Raw genomic sequence first — 25,216 nt, forward strand, 5'->3', positions numbered from 1 at the left:
TTTTGTATTTTGAGCATGGATTGTTTGAAACTTCGTGACGACCAGTCCATGATGCCAAAATGGATGCTCACAAAAAACTTTGGGATTAAATATAATCTCTATTAAATATAACGTGACCTAGACTTGGCAGCTAACAAGCATTGAGTGCTAGTGAGTTAATGCAAAAAAAGACACCCTGCTAACAAAAAAAAAGGAAGAAAGAAAAAGAAAAGAAATCTACTTCATGATTTAAATTTGTGAACTGGTCAAGTGCCACTTGTAATTCTCCATAAATCCACATAGAGGTGCTGATGTCACATACTGTGTTATAAAACTCATGCAGGCGCCTGATTTACAGGCGCCAACATGATTGAATAAAGAACTCTTTACTTTTATGATACTTTTTTTATTTCCAAGAAAAACAGGAAATAGTTGACCATATGATTTGATTCCTACTACTCGATCATCAGTGGTACACTTTTAGTTACATATTCTATTTGTCATATCATATTTTATTTTGTTTGACCTAGCCCTGTTACAGATACTCGGGCACCTGAAAACAAATACTGTAGTTCAAAATCACTGCACAAAAACAGTTTTTTACAATTAAATGAAGAAAGTTACAGAAAGTTTGTTTTAATCCAAATTTAACTGTAGATACACAGTATACATTTTAGAAACTCTACCCTTTCTCATTGAATATAGGAGTTTATCACTGCTACTTTTATCAGAGTTGTTTTTTTTCTTTTTTTTCTTTACACAAGTAGTCTACCTGTACTACTTAAATACAGTATGTGAGTTATTTTTAGGTCTGTGTATGTAAATGACAATAAAATATAATTTCATTCAAAATATCATAACATTTCAGTGTCTGCACTTTTTTCTTTCTTACTTAAATAAACGAGGTGAATCAGTGCTCCTAGTTTATTTTTTATTTGTCTCTACCCAAGCATCTGTACTACGAGACTTAAAGCCACCTCTGCTACTATTATTTTTATTTTTGATTTTCGTACATACGTACATTTATTTTTACTTACATACAGGAGTAGCCTACTTCTACTTTCACCAGAGTCATTCAGATACTTGATATCTGTACTTCAACTTAAATCGCACCTGACTGTTAAAAAAATAAATAAAAAAATAAAACATTGTGGCTTTTGTACAGAAGTAAAAATCAGCCTACTTCTAGTTTTCTACATCTACTTCTCCCAAAGTACAGATAGTGAGTACAGTATTTTTGCCACCCCTGGTTGCCGTATCTTGTTTATTTTGAAAGAAAGCCCGGAAACGTGGCGTAGCACGAATGATTTGACGCGAGAATCAAGCGAGGGTGAAGTGAAATGAAGAGGGAGAGCTGACTGACGCACGCACACGCGCGAAAACGCGCACACGCAGACGTAACATAACATTAATTTCTTCCACAGACTTAGCACGTTTTCCCAGTTTTTTATTTGAAACCTTCCCTTCATATATTTTTCTCTCAATATAAATCAGGTTGGAATATTTGTTATGCGGCGGGACACTCGCACAAGCTGATCGTGTTGGATTGGACGTTTCCCTTTTTTGGACTCACGAGCACGTGCGCGTGCGTGTGCGCGTGCCACATTGATGACGGCAGCCGTGTTTACTTTGGCACGCGAGGAGACAAATATCACGTAGCCCACCGAAGACAGAAAAAAGGTGAGTTGAACATTTGACTTTCAATGTGTCAAGTTAACGTTGAACTTCTCAATCTGGTTGTCGGTAGAACTTCGGTTTACACGCTCAGCAGGGGCGGATCTAAAATCGTTTGATAGTGTGTGTGTGTGTGTGTGGGGGGGGGGGGGTTCAGGCACATTATAAAAGAGTAAAAAAAAATCATAGCAAAATGTGACTCAAAATATCTTTCTGGTGCCTATGTGATATTCCTGCTGCAGGTGTTTTTACTCCATTATTACTGGCAGCTTTTCTTTTTCTATTCCAACTTCAGTCAAGGTCGATTGTGATTGTTCACGTGGCACTGTGGTCCGATAAGGTGGACGTCACTGATGGCTTAACGGCGCATGGTGGAGGTGGCTGGTTTGTTAGCGAGGAGAGATGATTTGTCTCTTAACCTTTAATTGAGCCAAGGCATATGTTTCACATTGCAAAAATCTCACACCGCACTGCTAAAGGCAAATGGCATAAAAAGTATTCAGTCTCACAAAAGTGAGCACACCCTTGACATTTTATTAATGTTTTACTCTGAATTTCACTTTGCTGCAATGTAAAGTATTCAGTGTACAGTTTGTATAACAGTATACATTTAGCGGCCCCTCAAATAAGTCAACACGCGGCCATTAATGCTTAAACTGCTGGCAACAAAAGTGAGTACCCTGGTACCCCGCTGTATTGCGGTCCACTTTTTGCGGATTCTTCGCTACGTCATGGGATTTTGTCTTGATTATCTTTCCACACGGACTGTAATTGCAGATTGACATAGCAAGAAACGCAAGCCGGGAGGAAAGCATGTGTAAAAGACAGAGAATGTCCATATTTCGGGATCATTTTACGATTGATTTGATCAAAAGTGTAATTGTCCTATTTCAAAGGACAACTTGCTTAAGTTACACTCTATGGTTAAGTAAACCGCTAATTAAATATCGCGTATTATCACTGGTTAGAGCGAATTGTAATCCATGCACAGGTTAGACACGGCCACTGGTGCACTTTCAATCGCTTTATTGATCAAATAAAAGTAACCTAATGTAACGTAAATACAAGCACATTCTTTGTCGACCTACGAAAGGTCTTAACTGATGTCTGACGCCGTCACCCAACACGCATCTTTGAGGTGTGGTTGAGGTCATTATCATGTTGCAAAAGTGTCCAGCGGACCAGTTTCGGAAGTGAGGCGATCTTGCTCAGCTTCAGAATGCCACCAGAATGCTACATGTTGTTACCGTAGCTCTACAGCGCAAGTAGCACTCATTGAGGTGCAAATATTGATTGTAGGTGCGTTTAATTTAGAGACCGGAAAACAAATATTGTGAACAGTGAATACTTTCACGGAGCATCTCGGGTTCTGGACTTTTTCGTTGGGTCCGCACTTGTTTTGCGTTGTTCTGTGCTACTTAGTTTCGAAATGATAAATGTCCCAGCAGCCTTACTTTCTGCTTCCATTAATTACAGTTAATTGCCCAGTGGAGACTCATTAAATAACTCAGAGGACGGAGTGTTAATTAGACAATTGAAATGAAAAGACAACAAGATTTTTTGCACACAAAGACGCCATAGAGCGGAGGTGAAAAACGTTTTCTGCCGAGGGTCGCATCCATAAAAATCAAAGGGTCCGGAGCGTACTTTTTTTTAGTACCTTTTCACGTCCCTCAATAGTCTGGATATAAGAGCTGTTATGAAACAATTACTGTGTCCCTGTGTACAAATTGATGTGTCTGCCCGATCTGTTAAATCAGTGATAAAATGCAAAACACTTGCAATTCAATTCTTTTAAAATGCTTTGATCTGCGAGCAGGGTTTTCCGCAGGGCCTAAAATAAAAAAAAGTCCCAAGATTTGAAAATCAAAATTCTGGGCCTATTAAAAGTCTGAAATCATTTTAAATAATGGAAAATTTGAGAGAGCACCGTCAGCTCAAAATGAAGTTTGAAGTGATGGGGTTTGAAATGTAAATTGAAATAAAAAAAATAAAATAAAAAAATGCACTTAAAAGTCAACCACAGCTGAAATGTATTTAACAAATGTACTGTAATTGCTTGAAAAAAAAAAAAGTTGAAACCACTTCAACCATTATATACAATTTGAACATTGAATTCAATTATTCTTTCCCGTATTGTCATTGCGTATAACACTTTGAGAATGACTGCCTGAGATCATTCAGAAGCTACGAAATGGGACAGACATTGGAATAGATTGATTGGAATAGAACATTTGCCGTGCTCATTTTAGTTTCTGGTATTTCCAAAAATGTTTTTTCAAAAACGGACCCGCTGCTGGATGAATTGTTGTGCAACCTACTCTTTCTTCTCACCATGACTGAAGTCTCATGCATGTCGCAGGTGGATGCTCGCACTGCTTTCTGAATGGACCCTCTCGCCTCCCTCAGTGTGGACTCCGAGCCTGCGATGGGAAAAAAACTCCTTAGCGAAAGTCTTCTCCCTCCGGGTATGCAACCTGTCCTTGCAGACCGGGCTCGACTTGACACATCTCTCCCGCCCGCTTATGGATATTGCAAGTATCCATCACCGGAGCTGCAGAAAGTACTGATTATCCCTACAGCTAGAGGCACATTCACATCCGATGACAAGCATCTGGATTCGGGCCGGAATAGTCTCAGTAGCTTCCTGAAACTCCCTTGCATCAATCCGTACGCTGATGCGACCGTGTACCCATTTCTTGACGTGGCGTACAAGGCCTCAGTCCTGGCCCAGTCTTCCCCATTCATATACCAGCAGTTAGCATACCAGTCTCTTTGCGCTATGTCAGAAAGCGGCTCACTTGAAGACAGACTCTTTTACTTCCCCCAGTATGTCCCTGCACTTGTTTCTCCCCAATTGGATCCTGACTTCAGAATCCATACATCCACCCCAGCTGCCCTCTCAGCCCTTCACACGTTGCAGGCGCCTCTGGTCCGTCAGCAAATATCTGCCTTCGGCGCCTCTCTCCACCAGGGTACTCTGTCCTCCGCTTTTCACTTTGATGAGTGCCATCTTAGCAACAGTAGTGCAAAGTCCCGTCTCCCCACTTCCACCGAGACCGGTTCTACCAGCAACGGTAGCTCTGCTTGTGATCCGCTCAACTGTTTAGTTCCCGCTCCTGCCTCAGTGTTGCCTCCAGTATCAACAACAGCGGACTCTTGGGAGACTTCAAAGAGGAGCATCGCATCGCCAAGCAAACGTTCGGGGTTTTCTCCCTTCTACGTTGGCAGCCTTAGTTCTGACCTAGACTCCCTGAAACAAACCGGCGGCTCTAGTCCAGATCACCGTACAGCTGGGAGGTCCCCGTCACCTGCAAGGACACCACTAGACAGAAAAGTGCATCCGATACCTTTGGATCTTTCTGCCAAGAAGATGAAAATCTCATCAAATGACTTCCAGTCCAAATTAGACTCCTTAACCCGGTTGAATTATGGGCTACGGGCTGGTGATAAGCAGTGCCTAAAAGAGGGCGTTTTTCCTCCTGAAACTATTTTAGCAAAGGGCCCAGAACCTCCAAAAGTAATGAACTCTCTGCCCTCCGCTTTGAATTTGGATAAGGCCGCATATCTTTTACAGAGTCAAAGCTTAGCTGGCGCACGAACACTTCAGGTTGGTAGCCCATCCACACAAAAATCCCCGGAATCATTCCCCTCCACAAAATTGGGCCGTCAAACACTGCATGTGACAAACAGTAAAGAAGCGCACGCGTTCTCTGGAAAACAAACGCTTTCCAAGGTCCAAGGTCGAGGCAACCGACCAAATCGACCGAAGCAACGACAGCCAAACGTTGAACTGGGATCCACTCCCGGACGAATCGGCACCGACTCTTTTATTCCACTTGGTTTCGGCCACAGCAATGGCTACCACCCATACCCGATTGCAGACGACGTGTCCTTGCGGCACGTGTCCATATCAGGCAAAGGACCCGGCCACCGCTCCCCCGTCCTCCTTGACCACGGCGGCGGTCCGACTCACACGTCTACAAAACAGGGTCTTCCACACAGAGTAGATTCACAGGGTACTTTACCTCCTGTCGCAACTCACAAAGACCTCAAAGAACTGTCAAACAGATCTCTGCCAAAAACCTGTCCCGCAGACCAAAACGGAAGCCAAGAAAGCCAGCAAAATCCAAGCCAGAGCAAGAAACCAGATCTTGAGCACAGCGGTAGCGGCAGCAAACGGACCTCAAACCAAACCTTCAAATCTTTGTGCAAGCCATTCGATAGCGTTAGCGGGAGCGTAGTTTGTGTTGACGTACCTTTTGAACAAATTGATACGTTAGCCACCAATCGCGACAAAGGCTTCCTTGCCAGCCAGACTGCAGGGCGACCCGGCTTACAAGCGCCCACATCCCAGCCACACCCCCTTTACCACAAGTGTTCTTCACCTCCTCCTCCTCCCAGCAAAGAGATCTCGATGGAAAATTCTCTTAGTCCATCTCAGGACCTCCCAGACCAGCAGACGATGCGTTGTGCCCGAACGTCACCTCGACAGTTTTTCAAAAAGAGGCAAATTGGAGCCCCGCGTGGTTCTACCAGCTTGGCAAGAGGTGAACACGGCGCTGACGGACTTGATTTAAGTGATGACGAGGAGCAGGTCGATCAGAGCCCGTCCTCAAATATCTGTCCAAGTAAAGAATGTGCTAATGTCTGCTCCGGTACCACACAGTTCGTTGATAGTCCAGCTGTTGGATGCAGCTCCCATTCGGATGGTTCTGTTTGTACCAGGAAGACAACAACATACGGAGATGCTCGGCTACAGGTGCCGGCTGGTGGAGTCGACAGCAAAACTGAGTCAAATGTCTCCGTCGAACAAACAGAACAAAACAACGACAGCCAAAGCATTGATCTCAGGCCTTCTGCGAACGGACGCGATGTCAGTGATTGCTTGGGTCAAGATCATTTGCTTGAAAATAATTCCAGAGTCACCACCTTTAGCGAGGTGGAGAAGAGCACCCGGGACATCATGGATGTCCAAGTTGCTGAGCTTAAGGATAATGGACAGTCCTTAATGACCTTTTTGGACAGTCAACCAAAATATGAGACAGAGGAACCTTGTGTTTCCCAGTCCGGCCGGCCAAGTCAAGAGCAGTGTAAGGTATGATCCGTCTTTTCAAAATGTCATTCATTTTGCAGGTAATGACCACTTACAAAGTCGGAATTTAGGAGCGTCAAAAGCAAAATACGAATGCTTATGAATGTTGATGTTTACATTGCACTTTATATCAGATGTGACAGTTTGACTTGAAACTCCATTTTACAGCTACACACACACACATGATCGCGGATGGAAAGCGGTCTCCAAGTGCCCACATCACAGCGGCTAACTGCACATCATCCACAAGTGGAGATCTTGCAGTTCCTTATAAACATACTTTTGCATGCTTTGATCGTCTGCGTGGACTCCAGCGAGCTATTTCTTGCTCCCGCAATGTCAAAGACTGCATTTTTAAATTGAATGACAGGAGTCACTTTCATTGGCCATGAAGTCGGCTGTGTTCACCACCACAATGGCGCAAGCTCCCCTTTCTACCTGCGCCCAGTCGTGAAAATACCAAAAGAAAGAAAACTCCACTCACGCGCACAGTTACCTTGCACTTTTCGCTAGACTTGCGCTAGAAACGAAAATAGGGCACTGTGTCTTTGTCCTATTTACTTAATCATGGCCTTTTGCCATCAATGTCAGTTTAAAGAGGCAGACGTCGGAGCAAGACGCATATGTGCAAGTCATAAGAAAGTCTCATGTCTTAACCTTTCACTTTCAAGTCCCATCTTACCGTGGCAAAACAATCAAGCGAGTCCCCAAGCAAGTACGAATTTCAAGTATAAGTCAAGTCGAGTCTTTTTAAGTTCAAGCCAAGCATGTCCCAAATCCTAAAATTCGTGACTTAAAGGGGAAGTCAGCGCAAACATATTTTTCTTCAAGAATATGTTCTATGCAAACCCACTAGTTGAAACAGGGCATTCTGATAAATATTTAGTTTGTGGAATAAGTGTTAATCCACTCGTTTTTAGCCATCGCCGGGGGCGGCCATTTTGTCTCCTGTCGACTGAAAATGACATCACAACCGCTCACAACGACCAATCGCGGCTCAGATTCAGAAAAAACAGGTCAGCCGCGATTGGTCGTCGTGAGCGGTTGTGATGTCATTCTCAGTCGACAGAAGACAAAATGGCCGCCCCCGGAGATGGCTAAAAAACGAGTTCATTTTGCTGCTTAACTTCTACTCCACAAACGCAAAAATGAATCAGAATGCCGTGTTTCAACTTTTCAACCTGCTGGGGACATATTCTTGAAAAAAAATATGTTTGGGTTGACTTGCGCTTTAAGTCTGACTCATGTCAAGCCATGCAAACGCGAGTCTCCCGCCTCCGTCAAGAGGGTCTTCCCAAGATGCCGCTGCTGCGGTTGCAACTTGTGAACACTGAAAAGTATTTCTTAGCCGTGCATGAAACGAATGTGTCATTTGTTGATTTGGATGTTCTGCAAGCTTGAGATGCTGCTGCCGCCTTCTCAGCCGAAAGAAAGCCAAGATGACGAGACGGCGGCGGCATGGGAGGCCGAGCTGGCGGGCGGCCAAATGTGTGACGCAGGTGGGGGCGAAGGGGGATGGTCGGAGCTCTGCCGGCAGAGTGACGGGAGGGGAGGAGGCCCCCCTCCTGCCGCACACGCCCGAGCGCAGAAAGGTAGGAGGAAGTTGTGCAGGAGAATGTTCATTCTCACACGCACGCACGCTTTTCCCCTTGATCTCACTTGGCATGCCTGTAAAAACGGGCACACTTCAAATCACGTGTCAAATCACGTCAGGGCTTAGCGCCGGGAAAAAGGCGGCTGTGGTTTTCAGCAGAATGCAAAAATGAGTGATTATTGTTTGAGGAACGAAAATGTAAAACACTCGTTGTGGTCGAGAAATTGCTTAACTGCTTATTTAACCCTTATGACGTGTTTTCATGCACACATTTTTTTCATCTATCCGTTTTGGAGCTGGGCCAAGAATATATTTAACAAATTAAACTATTGCGTATATTATATTATGAACTACAGAGCTTTTCAAAATGTAGTAATAGCTGGTCTCACATTAATAAAAGGATGATTAATGCTTAGTCAGTGTTTCATTGAAAGAATTGCAGGCACTAATCTCATATCTGGGTCAAGGCACCCTCTGACCTCTGTATGACTTCTTCGCCCTACGTTTTAGCATGTATGATCATTCTTGGGCTCTTTTACGCTTTGACTGTGTTGACGTTTGCAGGTGCATGTTTCTTTGGGAACCTGTGAAAATGTGGCAGAAACACAAGACAGTTGTTGGCACTGTTTAAATGTCCCTCTTGACCACCCTGCCCACTATCACACCAAAATACACTTATACATGACATGGACTCTTTTACTGTGTAGAGTTTGCATGTTCTCCCCGTGCCTGCGTGGGTTTTTTCCGGGTACTCCGATTTCCTCCCACATTCCAAAAACATGCATGGAAAGTTGATTGGACTCTCTAAATTGCCCCTAGGTGTGATTGTGAGTGTGGTTGTTTGTCTCTGTGTGCCCTGCGATTGGCTGGCAACCAATTCAGGGTGTCCCCCGCCTACTGCCCGAATACAGCTGGGATAGGCTCCAGCATGCCGCACAAATATATATTAAAAAAAAAATATATATATATATATATATATATATGTATATATATATATATATATATATATATATATATATATAAAAAAGAAAGTGGTGACTGCGGTCAAGAGGGATCTTGAGTCCCGCAATGAAAACATATATATGTCCAGTCCATATATATGTTGTGTGGGTTGTTGTTTTTTTTTTTTTGTATACACAACGGTCCAATTTTACCCCAACAGTATGAAAGGGTTAATAAAGTGGCTTTATATTTCTTTTTTATGACGTAGGTGCACAACCATCAGGCATTCATGTCCCACCTGTATACCACCGTGCCAGCGACCTCGTAGGCAAGGCTGGGCGCTCAACAGAGAATATCCAAAATGAAGAAAGTCGCAAAGAAGAAATGCAAGGAGCTCTACCTGTTACCAGCGGCGCTCCTGTTCATTGGAATAAACCGCCCTCTGTGATGGGCCTCAGCAGTTTGGATCCCAACATGGCGACAAAACGCAAGCACATTTTCAGCCTGGAGCCTTTTCACCAGAGCAGTATCAGCGGTCGCTGGATGAAGCGAAGAAGAATGGAAGACAACGGGATAAAAAACTTGTTTAACAATGGTTTGTGTTTTAGTTTTTTTTTTTTTGTCATTCTCCATATCACCATCATTGTGTTCTTTACAATATACAGTAGCTACAGTGATACCTTGACTTATGAGTGGCCCAATTTAGAGTTTTTAGACTGAATGTCATCACTTGGTCGATTTGATCTTTTCTTTTTTTTTTTTTGCTTAGTGTTACAAGTAAAATATCATATATTTAGGGTTGATCTTTTTTTATTTAAATCAGGATGTCTATTCTGCACTACCTGAGCTTGCGATATGCAGTCTGGCAAACAGATGACAAAAACGAGATATAGTTCACTTGTGTCGAGCACTTTTACTGAAAACCTGTACATAAACCAAAGACAGTTACACATTATGTATTTCAACAAACCAGATAACTTGGTCTTACCAAAGACCACTATCTTAATGCTAACTTGTTATGCGAAATGCATAACCCATTTACAAAACATGCTACGTGCTACAGGCTACAAATAAGCTACAAAACAAACTAGCATTGACATCGTGCAAATACTGACAAAGCATGTAGCGATACTCAAGGGAATGTATTCTTTCTGTTTCTGTGTAAAATGACTAATATTAGTGCAGCATAGTTAAGACAGTCCCATTTGTGGTTCATCATCAAAGCTTGTTATATTATATGTACGTACGATTTATACTTCCCCCTGGTGGCCAAGGTGTGCACACCAGAAGCAACGGTACAATGCCCATTAAAGCAGAACTGTTTAAGTATTTCCATTCTATTTAACGTATTGCTGTGTAGAGTACATTACTTTAGAGTGCTACATTTTATGTTAAAAAAAAAAAAAACATGTTACAAAAATTTGTTGGTGTTGTTGGGGGATGGAATGAATTAATGGCTTTTTCATTCAATCCAATGGGGAAATGGGAATTTAATTATGGGCACGACCCTGGTACTACTGTCGTTGTAGTATTTTATGTCACCCGTCCACCTTAATGCATACTTCTTTGCTCAATAGATGTGACACCGGAGGTTGAGGACATCAACAAGCAAAAGAGTTGCGTCGAGCTGATTGGCCCCTGCTTGAAAAAGCCCCATCTACCCGATGATGACGTGAAAGGTATCACCTCACCTCACCTCATGTTTTCACAATAATTGCAGAAAGTAAACTGTTGAAGGGTTCACAAGTGTGTGAAAACTCAACCCCATTTCACAAAAATGTTGAAATTCACAGGCAAATGAGTAGGAATTTTCAGGAAACAAGTTAAATGTTAAAAAAGATTCACCCATGACGGAACTAATGCCTGAAGACAGGAAATGCGTCCAGCTGATAAATAATTCATCCGTGGGAAAACAACCACAGGCTGCATTTACGCATTTCTGGTTTCTTTTTCCTGCCGTCACCTACTGGCTTGCACGATGACTCCCGGCATTTGTGTCTTGTGTGAAGTTGCTGGTTTGTTAGCGAGGAAGCATGCTCACTTTGCAGCAATAAGACTGACTTGAATTTCAGATTAGAAAAAAAAAAATCATTTGTAAATCATTGATTTAGATCCCAACCAAGTGATCTTAACAGAGTTGTTAAAACAGATGTTAGGAAATTAGTAAGATGTTTTGACGTTAATAGTCACTGGGGGAAATGTGTTAATTTCCGGTTTTCTATTGATTCAGTCCTCAGTTTTTTTATCATGTCATGAATGTAAAATTGCATGTATATTTTTTTTTCATCAGTACACATGGCCTCAACCCTGAGGTTGCCTCGTTCCTCAAGACAGATGGGCAGTTCCGGCCTCTGCCAGCCCTCCCGCGTCGCCCGCTGCCGCCTCCAGGAGAAGCATCAGAAGCTGAAGGAGAACCGCAGGGTCTTGTCCATCCTTCCCCTCTCAGCCGATGAAGACCTGGATAAACCCACGGAGGAGCGTCTATGCAAGGCCGAACCCACGAGTGAGCCAGCCGAGGAGGCAGATGAGGAAGGCGGTGATGTAGAGGGCAGGATCATGCAGGTGAGTTGTGAATTTAAGGGTTTAAGTTCTTCAGTCCTGTGAGCAAGTGCCTTAGTGATAGTAGTGAAAGGATGATTTTCCTTATTATAATAATTAGGGATGTAACGATTTATCGATGTCAAAAAAAAAAAGAAACAATCAAATTCGCAACGGCATGTTAGCCATAGCCGCCCTCTCATCTCTTTGCTGTAAACAAACTGCAAACGCGCATTGGGTAAATTACTTGACATTAGACCTGCCAAGATTAGTTACTAACACGACAACTTTTGAAAAAAGTCACTCATAAATCACATTTTTGCGCGCAACACAAAGCAAAAGAATCACAACCGAGCGTCGGCTCATGACTCGGAAAAACCTGTAAGTTGGGGTGCTTGTAAGTACAAAAGATTGTACAAGCAATTCCTTCTTCTTTTCCTGTTCTTTATCACGGTGTGTGCGTGCGCGTTTGTGTATGTGTTCCATCGTCAGCTTGTGCTTTGAGACAGCAGCCGTACAAGACGTTTCCTCTGGCAGACTGAACACGCGCGCGCGCACACTCACGCCCCTCCACGCACACACTTTTCTGTCACTCTTCGCTCTGACGTTGCTGGGTAGCACAAACACAACACACGCGCCCCTCCAGGGCAAAGCTTGTATCCTGTCTGCCGATGCGTGGCGGCGAGCGGCGCCTGCGCGCGGACGTCACGCGCGCACGCTGGCACACACGCCGCGCGGCTGCTAAGCAGCACGGGCGGTTGCTGGTGTCAGCCGCTCTGCGATGAAGATTTTCATCAACAGACAGAACATGCAGAGCGCACACATTGGAACCTATCACGTTCACTGCAAGTGTTGCTTAGTAAAGTCCGTCTAGCTTAATGCAAACAAACAATGCAAAACGCCCTTGAAGGACTAACAAACAGCTTCTTTCTTTTAACCACTGATATTTGAACACCAACAGCGGAGCAACACATGTAGACAGATAATATAACAGTACTCACGTGCTTATTTTTTAGCTTTTGCCCTGAAGGACTAATATTACTGCTGAGGACTTGTGACATCTCTCTCTCCATGTATATCTGAATGTCTGACTAAGACATATACACCAGAAGGAGCTGCATAATATACACTGAATTGAAGCAAAACATGTCCAAAACTGTTCAGCTCTTTACTTTCTATTTAATTATGAAGTGACTTTATACTTTGACAAGTGCTATGGAAAATGGATAGACGGATGGGTGTGTTATTAGAATAAAACAACACTTAGCAAATTTTAATTAGATGGCATTATGTGTCCTTAAATGAATTTTTGATGCTGATTTAATATGAAAAAATGTCTTTTCTTTTTTTCTACCACACCAGATTTTTGAAATATTTTCATTTTTTGTTTTTAGGTTTGACCTGTAAAAGCTTGCGCAATATAGATTTTAACATGCATTGCAATTTATAGCTATGACATTTCAGAAAAAAAAAAATCCATCTATTGCTAAACCTAACCCTTAATTCATAAATATTACATATTATTGTTAGTATGTAATTATTATTATGAAAATCTGATTTGCTAGAGAAAAAAAAAACAAGAGCCGATTTGGAATCAGTGCTAAAAAAATTCATCTGCAAAGCTTACTTCCATCTCCGATTAAAACATGTACGGAAAAATGACCAGTGTAATACATAAAAGATTGTAATTATCAATCCGTTGTTTTGGTCTCTTGCAGTTTTCATCCGCCTCATGCTCGCCTTCTCTGCAACCAAACCTTGCAGTCGAGCCTGCGCCCTCAGAATTGCGCCGTCTAATTGTGAATAAACACGCAGGAAAGACATTGCTGCAGCATGCCGCCCGGCTGGGAGACGAGGTGACTAACACTGCGATTCATTTTTATTGTATTCTATATTATTGACGACTTGGAAAAAAAACGGTGATATAGCAGGTGTGCAAAAGATGAAACCGTATTTGCTGGAACATACTCTCATTGAATCATTAGAAACATTCGAAACGTTGAAGACGCTCTCTCCTCATTGGCTGTTGCTCTCGCATGTGGCCAGGAGGCGGTGCTCTACTGTCTGCAGCTGCGGCTCTGCAACATCAACCACAGAGACAATGCTGGCTCTTGTGCCCTGCACGAGGCCTGCGCGCATGGCTGGCTCGCAATTGTGCGCCACCTGCTGGAGCATGGGGCAGACGTCAACTGCGGCGCTCAGGACGGAAGCAGGTAGAATACTTGGGATTCTGGTCACCAATGAAGTGCCTCACAAAACCGAATCCAGCACACCCCTCACTTTTTAAATTTTTTTTTTATTTTTTATAAATATTATGTGTTATTTATCAGTGTACGGCTCGTGTAAAATGACTGCCCCCTCAAGGTAACCCGACACACAGCCATTGATGTCTAAACCACTAGCAACAAAAAATGAGTACAGTACACCCCAAAGTGAAAATCGCCCAAAATGGCCCAGTAAGCCATTTTGCTTCCTTGGTCCCATGTGACTCGTTAGTTTTACAAGGTCTCAGGTGCGAATGGGGAGCAGATGCGTTTACTTGGTGTTATTGCTCCCACGCTCTATGGTGGTTGACTTTTGTGCCTCACGGCAAAGAACTATGAGGATCTGAAAAGACAAAATTCTTGCTCTATGGTAAGGTGGCCTAGGTGATAAGAAGATTTCCAAAACCCTGAAACTGAGCTGCAGCATGCTAAGCGTCATATCCAGAGGCTGTAAAATAGATGAATGAGTGGTACCGGCATTGCTGTAGAGGTTAAAGGGGCGAGGGAACTATGTGCTGTGGTCTGACGAGCCCAAGATAAACCCATTTGGCTCAGATGTCAAGGATGTGTGGTGGCAAACCGCAACGTCCAATGGCCCCCAGGTCACATATCTGCCGGTAAAGCAACGTGGCTCTCGATAGTCTATTTCAGGGGGTGCCCAAGTCCGGTCCTCAAGAGCCGCTACCCTGCCTGTTTTAGATGCCTCCCTCCTCCGATACAACATCCAAATTCAGCTTTGAACAACCCCGATTACGATCCTGATCACGGAGCCACGGATACTTCATGGTCACCAATTAGTTTTTCTTCTCGCACCTTATTCCTATTCCGCGGCCCAAAACATTTCTTTCCCATGTCATGGCTGAAGACCATCCACATTGAACATACAAGCTGAGGGTAAACAAGATTTCCTGTCAAGGAATGTAAGCATGATATGTGAGTTTGGCAGCTCAAAATACAACACTAAGACAACACTATACACGCTAAGTTCGATAGCAGGCCTGTGTCTATTTGCTTTGGTCGTCCCTGTACCTCTAGGGTTGTAACTGAGGGATAAAAGAATTCCTCTCAGTTTTGAATCTATTTTTTCCATGTCATTATTGTTTTGTGAGGGGACTAACGCTCTCCCAGCTATGGCGCACTCGTTGGCTCATTAGTTTCAACGGGCTCCATTGCAATCTCCTCTTCTTCTGGCCAGCGTGCCAGTTGAGACTGACTCGACTTCGCCCTCTGTTGGTTGCTGCATGTCAAGTCAATTTTGCTCAGAAGCAGTTTTGGATCCAAAAATGCGCTTGCCCCTGTACGGTTGTCCCATGACAAGCTGCGTGTCCTGTCTGTCGTCAGGCCGCTACATAACGCTGTTGAGAACAACCACGTGGAAGTGGTCCGTTTCCTGCTGGCCTGTGGCGCCGACCCAACCCTGACCTCTTACTCCGGACAAAGACCAATAGACATGGCGAGCAGTGTTGCCATGGAAACATTCTTACAAGGTAGGACGGGAAGATAAAAGTGTTTGGTGTTTAAAGCTGGCTTCACATCGGTCGGGCTTGGTTCAACTCGAATTAGTGCGATCGCTCTGTCACTTCAGATCACGAACGTTATCATTCGAATCCCAGTGCGCACCAATCAAGTGGAATGGGACCACTTGAAGGAGGGGTCTGAGAGATTAAGATCTTTGTATGCCAGGGCGGAGCTAAATTTGTTAGCGGGGATTTTGTTGTATGCTGAAATTGAACGATATTAAAGTGTTATGCATTCTAGTTTGCGTACCAGTAGTCCCTTGTTTATTGTGGGTGTTAAGTTCCCTGACCCCCGTGACGGACGAGACGCGGTTCGCCTTAGGACCCGTTCCAGCCATTCGATGTAGAAACCTTCACAGCAACGCCTTCAGAGGTAGCGGACCTCCTCAGGTCGCGGCAGAATCCTCCACAGGAAAAGTCTGACTTCACCAATCGCCACCTCTCTGAGCAGAAGAGGTGGGGGGAGGAACGAGGAGGGAAGCGGCAGTAAAACAGGCCCAAATCCAGTTTTCAGCGGGTGAGGCAGGGCGAGAGACACAACACAAAGTGGCTAATTAGCACGAACAAAAAAAAAGTGTGACTTGGTCTTAAAAATGTTGAATGTTGAAATGAGCTCGAAGGGGTACCTCCGACGGCCCATTTCGAATTACTGATGGGGTAACGGAGCAATATCGTAAAGTTTGATAAATATCTGGTGTTGTGTCTTGTGGTCGCCAAAACAGCGCACCCGCGATCCCCCCGGTCAATGTTGATGCCATGTTCGGAACAGATGTGACGTCACGCCGTTGACTGGTTTCATTACCTCTGAATCCGAATCCATTTGAATGGATTACTAATTGTACTTTTGCTGAAAAACACATCATAGGTCCCCAAAAATTAGCATCCAATTTTCTCATGATGGTAAATGAAGCGCAATGTTATAGTACTTTATATACTCCATATATTGTCCAAAGCGCTTTGCCAAGCCGCACATTCACTTTTGTGAAAACATACAACATATGCATACGCGCTATCAGCAACGCGGCATCAGCCTTTAGATCAACCCATCAAGGACGGGAGCGCGTTTCTACCACTAGAAAGCGATGTTGCGTCTTTCTACATTTAAAGCCGGGAGAGAGGATACGTCTGTGTCTTTTTTTTTTAATCCAATTCTCCGTCTCTTAGCCAATTTAATGCATCACAATATACACGTGACGGTGTCGCGAGACCGCGGAGGATGTCGCGGATTTTTTTCGAGCCGCAGGCCAATGGCGGACGCCGTCGGTCGCCGGGAGCTCTGAAATAAGTAACGGCAGTGATGTATAGACGACGCGCTTGTGGACTTTGAACCAGTGGAACCAGTCGAACGTTATATGTTTGTAGACAATGACGATATTGATGCCTTTGTAACAGAATAGAGGATGGGTAACTACCACTCGATTTAAAAAAATAAAATAAAATAGTGCTTCTCTTGCACTGACACGTTATTGTTACACCTTTGATTGAAACATAATATATTATTATTTACTAGTAAATAAAAATCAACTCTGCCTGTGTGAAAGCCACATGTCTAAGCTCTCTAATTCTTTTGGAATTATGTTTCTGTCTGCTACAGGGGCTGAGAGGGGCTAAGTGTTGAATTTCTGGGAGAACTTCAGGTTTTCAAGGGTAATTCCAAAGGCGACCTTAGGTTTTGGGGAGCTGCTGAGCCAGGCGCTTTGGGCCTTAATGGTGTTAAGATAGTTACCTACTTCCCCCGCCGCACACTGTCAAACGGCAAGACCCAGGCTGTTCTTCCATTCATCCGTCCACCCATTTTCGGAAGCGCTTATCTTTTTGGACTCATTTTAAATCCACCCGCTTGTCGTACGAGCTGCCAGCTTGTATGTGCGCGTGTGTATGCGTGTGATGTGACTCGAATTTGGAAGTTTGACGTTTTTAACGGGCAATTACCGCTTATCAGTTGAAAAAAAACAAACAAAAAAACACTTGTTATTGAGACACCCATACGCTTTGCATTCTGCCACGATAGCTTTTACCTAGACCACAATCCTGTGCGAGCGGGTACTGCCTGCGGTATCCAATAGCGATCCAGACTCACCTTTCAACGACGCTACGTCACGTCTCCGCTTCCAGCAGGCCAAGAAGAGGCGAGTATGTCTGAGCGCTTAGCTACCCATGGCATATCAGACGGAAAGGACCCACGAGCTATTATAACCTTGCTTTTACTTGAGCCGTGTTACCAAAACATATTTCGAATGCAATTTTTCCCGATAAACCATATATACACACTAATTTAAACCGTCCACTTTAACATGGCAGGCGTGTGAGCTCAAAGTAACGCTAACCATGAGTGATATAGAGCACCTGTGTCACAATGAAATGACGACCCGGTGAGTTCGTAAACCGTACACCTAAAATCCCATATACCCATAGAAGAGAACAAAACCAAACAAGCATCAGTCGGACGTGCGCGAGAGAACAAGAGAAAAGTGCCGCAACGTGCGTGCGTCTGCCAGCCTGATTACAATTCACCGCCCGTGTTTGTTCTCTCCCTCCAGAGGGTTTTAATGAGGCTTGGCTGCTGAATCTCAGAGCAGCTTACTGCCGCGCAAACACACACGCGCGCGCGCGCACACACACACACACCTGCCGACATCCGTCTTCACTCGGCGATCAGCCGCCTCCCCCGTCTGAACACGCCCGCCCGTCTCTCGCCGTTAGCGCGGCTCCTTTTGTTGTCTTTCTGGCGCCGTCGTCTCGGGTCGCTAATGGCCCCGTCTCTCTCTCTCTCTCTCTCGTTCTCTCCGCAGAATATCTCGCTGATCTCCAGGGAAGGCCGGAAGGTGATTCGGAAATCTGCTGGGATTTTTACGGCAGTTCCGTGTGCGGTTAGTTTCACACGATCACACAAAATTGCGTGAAGGAGTGCCGCGAGAACCAAAATGGATTGAAGGAATTTGGCATACATGAGACCAAGTCAGACCGAGAAATTTGTTGAACTTAAAGTCGGAGTCAAGTCAAATTTTTGTCCAATACTTTCTATGTGCCCTCACCAGAGTAAAAACGGTCTTCTGATTACTATTGCTTTTGAGGAGTAAGAATAAAGATGAATCCACCTGTTTTCATCCATCAAAGGGCGAAGCGCCCTCTGCTGTTGATTGAAATCGACATCAAAGTATCCTTGCTTTCCTCACGGCTCACGTTTTCTGGGTTTGATCACGTGGCATTCACTATTCAATGAATGCATTCGTCAATTAATAAAGCCATTAATGAACTGTTTGTCTGTTCCGGTCCCTCAAAAAACACCACCATTTTTTTGTGGAATTTTTGAGAACGAAAAATAGCGCCGTGTTGTGAAAGTATAAATATAAAAACATAGTAAAACCTCGATAAATTGAGGAAGCTGTTTTCAGAAAGTTTATTTAATGCAAGCCTCTCTCACGCTGTCACACACACACACACACACACAGTAGTACACTTGTGTGTTTGTATGCCTTTAATGGGCATGCCTTAGTAAGTGACATCAAGGGTTGAACTCAAATCAGTTTACTATTAGCGTCACCTCCATGCTCCTTGTGAGTGTTTTCATTTTCGAATTGGTGTGTTTGACTGTTTGTTCTCCGCAATAAACAGCTGCAATTGGATCAGTGATGTCATGTCAGTCTCCTTTTTCCACTTCACTCAAGTGGTGGTGTAAATGAAGCTCACTCTGCGCTCAGATTTCAGCTGCAGTGAACGGCTCCAGGATTTTTTCCCTCCCGGGTTTGAAGGGGGTCTCGACCGATACAAAGATGGGCCGAGAAAATAATATATACATTTTAGGATATCAAATAAAAGGCTGGAGGGTCTTAACTGGGGCTACACAGATTTCTGGTGCTATAGCCACCTCTAGGCCCAGTGTTGCGCCAACGCTGTTCGGCTCACAACACAAAGCAAAAAAAAAAAAAAAAAATCAAGCATTTGAGAGGTTTGTAACTAATTGTAAGTCAAAATTCCACTTTATTTTACAGTATAAATGTCCACAAGTGTATACAGTCCACCAGTCAATTGTACCTTCTGCCATCTAGTGAAAGAGCATTTAATTGATCTGTAACCAAATGTCGCTGTGTGGATTGATAAATTATCATTATACATTTGGTAGGGAATCAATGTGCTAGGCTGATATAGACTCAGTAAAACAACTTGTAGAAAATATATTTATAGATCCTGACTACATTGTTTCTCTTTGTTGATGATTCCTGCGGATTTGGTAGAACCTTCCAGTGAGGGTGGAGTTTACAACATCCTGGCCCAGCCGCCAGAGCCTGAAGAGGATGAGGAGGAGGATGAGGAGGAAGAGGCAGAGCAGAAGGTCAGAGGGGAGGAGTTTGAATTTGAGCTGTCAGACCAACCGCTGCTTCCCTGCTACACCCTGCAGGTGTCGCCGTCAATGGGGTAAGGGTGGCTGTGCCGCTGTTTGGCGACCTTCAGCTGAGGTCTGTACATGTGTCGACGGTTTTGCAAAGTGAAAGAGTGATGAAAGGCAAAAGAGGAGGACAGTTGAATAATAGAGATCACATATCTATCTCTCTATCTCTCTCTCTCTCTCTCTCTCTCTCTCTCTCTCTCTCTATATATATATATATATATATATATATATACCTGTATCCATCTATCTATCTATCTATATATATATATTTATATATAAATATATATATTTATATAGATAGATGGATAGATATATAGATAGATATATAGATATACCTGTATATAGCTATATATATATCTATATATATATTTATATATATATATCTATATACCTCTATATCTATATATACATATATAGATATAGATACCTGTATGTATATAGATATATACATCTCTCTCTCTCTATACACATATATATATATATATATATATATATATCTGTATATATACATATTGCTGTAATATCTGTATATATATATATATATATATATATATTAGAGAGAGAGAGAGAGGAGAGAGAGAGATGTATATTTCTCTCTCTCTAGACATATATATATATATATCTGTATATATACATATTGCTGTAAATATCTGTAATATATATAGAGAGAGAGAGAGAGAGAGAGAGAGAGAGAGAGAGGAGAGAGAGAGAGAGAGAGTGAGAGATGAGAGAGAGGAGAGAGAGAGAAGAGAGAGCGAGAGAGAGAGAGGAGAGAGAGAGAGAGAGAGGAGAGAGAGAGAGAGAGAGAGAGAGAAGAGAGAGAGAGGAGAGAGGAGAGAGAGACGAGAAGAGACCGAGAGAGAGAGAGAGTATATACTATATATATATATATCAGTGGCGGCCTCTCCTTAGACCTGGGGCCATCACTGGGTATTTAGTGACCTAATCCACCTCTTAATAATGCCATATATGCCATCACCTCTCAAAATAATGTACAAACAAAACGTTATATAACTTTTGTCTACCTTCACACTGCACAGCGTCTTACTGAACTCTTCATCTCTCCGTGCTGAAACGTATACCTGATTCAAATGATCAGCTCATCAACAAGCTGTGCAGGAGCCTGATAACGATCCTGATCATTTGAATCATGGTTAGTTGGACTTTGCTAGTGCCGGACAAAAGACTGTGGAATGAGCTGGATGTGGCCCGCGGGTTGGACGTTTTCCTAATCTGCTTCAGAGTTTCAAATGCGTCAAAAGTTAATTTTCTCCACGTGTGCTCTTCTTCATGTCCCATTTCCAGTCCTCGGAACTGGCTCCTCCTCTGCGATGTATCGTCTCGTCTTCGAATGACGCCTCAAGCCTTCCGTCGCCTCTTCCCACATCTCGGAGTTTGCACTATTCCAGCGGCCGAGTTCTACTGCCAGACATCCCTGTCGCAGCTCTCGACCCGTCCTGCTCAACAGGCCTCCTTCGGATCGGATGCCAAGGACTTGCTGGAGTTGGTGGAGGCTACGCCCGAAATGGCCGCCATGCTTGGCTCCTCCCTCGAATTTGTGGAAAACCGGGAGCTGGCACAACCTGCGCCATCATCACCTGGCCTAGCCCCACCACCACCATCATCATCATCATCATCATCATCATCACCGACTGTCCCAATTCTGCCAGCGCATGCGACCACGGGCGGAGCTTTGCAAGGACAAAACCAGCGTTGTGCTCCGGTCGCCGCCGTGGAAAGGAAGGCGGATGCAAGCAGCTGTGTCACACACAACCAACTTGCCCCAAGTCACACTCATCCCAAAGAGACCATCAACATGTTGGAAGATAAAATTCAAAATAACGATTGCGCAAGTCCATCCTCAAAAACAGACTCTGGTGTGTGGGAAGTGCGGCGCTTGGAAAATAGAGTCCCAGTAAGTACAAAGTGTGGTACCGAGCCAAACTTGCAACGTGGTGACATTTCTGAGAACGCAGATGCTAACGTGAAAAATCACAATTCTCAGAATGAGAACAGCGAGGGTGTTCCCAAAATAGTTGGCGAAGATTTGAAGAAAGTAAGCGTCGGCGCAGCTGAACTGAGTTGTCAAACCTTATCTGACCGCAGCGGCCCGACTGTGAAGATGGACGCCGCATGGCGAAAACACTTGGCAAATGTCAGAGTTCATATCCGGGATTTGGGAATGAAATTTGCGGGAGGCCTGACCCCAAACAATGTGAAGGATTACACTAAGGTTGTTGACAAGGTCACTGAGACCAAAACAACTCAACCCACAAATCAGCCAAGGAGATAAAAAGTTACAAATGACTCTTGACCTTTGACCAACCTTTTTTAGAGGGCAACATTCTTTTTTTTGGACCTTGCCATGGACCAGACATCCGTATCAACCAACCATCCATTTTCTATCACATCACGTCCTCATTAGGGTCACCGGTGAGCTGGAGCCGATGCCTGCTGACTTTTGGCAAGAAGCAGGGTACACATCGGGCTGGTCGCCAGCCAATCACAGACCGACCGGCCAACCAACCCGTATTAAGTTATTATACTGTACATAATGTGTACATTAAATGTTTATGAGTGTGTGCAAAATAATCTGTATGCTCTGTAAATGCTGTTGGTTGGTCGGTTGGTTTGATCCAGTTTCAGTGGCAAATCTGTTCCAATTCTGGAATATCGTTCGCTATATTTGTACGTGGTTTTGTATTCTACTTCCTGTTGACATTTCTCAGCGATCAACCACCTTCATGCCTCATCAAATAAAGACAAAGGAGTAGAAGCGGAAATGGTTTGAATCTGACTTCGAGTCACTACAACGGGCTTGTATGCCAATCAACAGTGTACAGAGTTCTTGTAGCTTAGTAGCGAACTGTTAGCACTGTTAGCATGTTTAGATTGTTAGGTAGGTCGGTAGATAGGTAGATGCTATTCATTAATAAAGAAATTAGGGACCATTCATCGCCAACTAATTAACATAATAAGCAGGGCCGAAGAATCTGTGATGTAGCTCTGGTTACCGGTTCCGTTTGGTTCATTTGTGGGTCCATCACATCTGACTTCACTAAGTCTAGCTCTTTGATTGTCTCGTTTGGTTCCATTTTTTGACAGGAAATGTAAGTTCACATAATGTGGTAACAAGCAAACAACAAGTGGTGTAGACATTGTTGTCTGGCAGCACATGTTTCTGTGTTTGTGTCCATGTGTGAATATTTGAATGCTGTGAGCGGGGGCCATCATTTCTTGATTATGGCGGAAAGAAAGCTGAATAGCTGGCCTGTCGACGAGCTGCTTGTAGGTGCGCGTGTCGCATGGCATTTGACTTGTGGCTCAAAGTGTTGAAACAAAACCTTTGTTGGGTTTATGGAAGCACATTTTCTTTCAGGTATATAGAATGTTTGGATGAGTTGTCTTGAGTAATTTTGCAGAAGATAATTCTGTTAGCTAATGTGAGATCTACAGAACGGGAGCCATTTCAGTGTCATAGGAGCACCATAGCGGCATAGCCAACCCCTCAATTATAATGTGAACTACAGTATGTCTGAATTCCCGCATCTATTTTGAATCAACTTAACGTGCTGAAATGTATATTAAAGCCACTGTTGGGTCTCCCTTTCAAGCAATTTGCTTATCTTTTTGTCACGTCTTCAAGTTAAGTTAACACAATAGGTTAAATAACGAGACAGTGAAAATCAAAAGTGCAAAAAGAGACCCCAAATTCCTCCGAGGGCTCCATTATTTTAAAAAAAATCAATCAATAGAAGTGAATACCATGGGCACAAAAAAAGGCAAGCATTATTATTTTGTGAAAGTACTCCAAAAATGAATCCCCAACCAAACATTTCATTCATACATGAAAAATGCTTTGGTGACCCGATGATGGAGGTTTTGGTTCTCAGAAGCATCCATTACGGCTTGCAATCGTCTCGGTACAACTACTTACAACATCCTTCCAATGTATCCTTCATTTTAATTTTTTGAAGGACAAAAAACACCTGGTGCGTGGGGCGCGTCTGGGTGGCTCGACCTCAAACACAACAGGTTTGTGTTACCGTTTTAGTACAGCTCGGCGGTTGCCATCGCTTTTCACCTTCCGGAGGTTACCTGGCGCCTATTATTTACAAACATTACAAAATAGGTTTATAGCATACCATGTCTTGACACCATAAAGTAATAAACAACTAAAGAGTTGACCATGGCATTACCATCTCTGCATTAATGAGACTGTCGCCTGACCGCTTGTTTGGCTCTTAAAGGTCATTTTAGGTGTTAACATAACAAGAAGGCAGCACAACAATCACCGAGTGGAAAATTGTGAGGGAGAGCGAGGATGCGTTTGAATGAGAAAGAGAGAGCGGAACATGGAGGAGGGAAGCAAGACAGTTTCAAGGTTCCCTTTTTTTATTTTCGCTCGCACACGAACACACTTTTACACATGCATTGTCACACACGTTCCACCAAGACAAGGTCACTCACACGCACACGCGCGCGCGCGCGCGCACATCTTCATGCTTCACCGGCAAAGCTTTTAACGCTACTTTCTCTCTCCCCCTCAGACGGTTGCTCTCTCGCTCACTCCTGCTCTTATCTGACCTGCTCGCTCTTTCATGAGGAAAATTAGGAAATCAATTAGTCCCCTTCCCTTCCTCATTTCCTCCCCCATACTTCCTCCTTTTCTTCCACACGTCCTGATGGTGGTGAGGTGTGACGCGGAACGGACGTGACATAAAAGCTTCATCAGCTGCAATGACAAACTACCTAAACTAGATCCAGTCCTTAACACCCTTATAAAGAATTCATATCTGGTGAATCGTTTCAATACTTTTGTTGTGATTGTAAATGGTAGGAATCAATGCTAATATCATTTTCTATTTTAGCTGCTTGAATACTTACATCGTCAGGATGGAAAGAGTCATATATCGTTCTCCACTGTATCCTCCTCGACTCAGACTGACAGCAGCGCTGCTGCAAGTGGCAAAAGTGTGTGGCTCTTGCTGTTTTCAGTCATGCACATTTGCCACCGTGTTGAAACATTTAATAGCCATGAAAAAAACCTGTTTGCTCCCCTCTCGACTTCTCCGCTTCTGCGCTCCACTGGGATAACGCCACTTCGTTTGCTTCACAACATGCCAACAAGTTTGTAATTTTTGTTCACGTCATCTTGAATGAAGTCTGGGCATTAAGAAAATGGAATAGTCCATTGCATGAGAAGTGTGGGTGGGGCAGCAT

General features: G+C 43.7%; 1 protein-coding gene across 2 annotated transcripts; it reads left to right on the forward strand.

Annotated features, from left to right (window-relative positions):
• The first annotated feature begins 1,291 nt into the window (after positions 1 to 1,291).
• Positions 1,292 to 23,606, forward strand: LOC147153753 (uncharacterized). Of its 2 annotated transcripts, none has more exons than XM_086035772.1 (12): positions 1,292 to 1,659; positions 4,016 to 6,751; positions 8,145 to 8,340; positions 9,553 to 9,879; positions 10,862 to 10,963; positions 11,575 to 11,846; positions 13,541 to 13,678; positions 13,869 to 14,035; positions 15,428 to 15,573; positions 18,396 to 18,473; positions 19,839 to 20,019; positions 21,299 to 23,606. In XM_086035772.1, exons 2-12 carry the CDS (start codon positions 4,040 to 4,042, stop codon positions 22,284 to 22,286), a joined length of 5,307 nt encoding a protein of 1,768 aa, XP_085891898.1. In that variant the 5' UTR covers positions 1,292 to 1,659; positions 4,016 to 4,039; the 3' UTR covers positions 22,287 to 23,606. The 2 variants fall into 2 exon arrangements, with proteins under 2 accessions (XP_085891898.1, XP_085891906.1); XM_086035780.1 differs by having other exon boundaries at positions 8,172 to 8,340.
• The last annotated feature ends 1,610 nt before the right edge of the window (positions 23,607 to 25,216 follow it).

This window comes from Filicampus tigris, chromosome 1 (assembly GCF_054856515.1).
Source record: "Filicampus tigris isolate MCC_2025a chromosome 1, RoL_Ftig_1.0, whole genome shotgun sequence".
Classification (NCBI taxonomy): Eukaryota; Metazoa; Chordata; class Actinopteri; order Syngnathiformes; family Syngnathidae; genus Filicampus; species Filicampus tigris.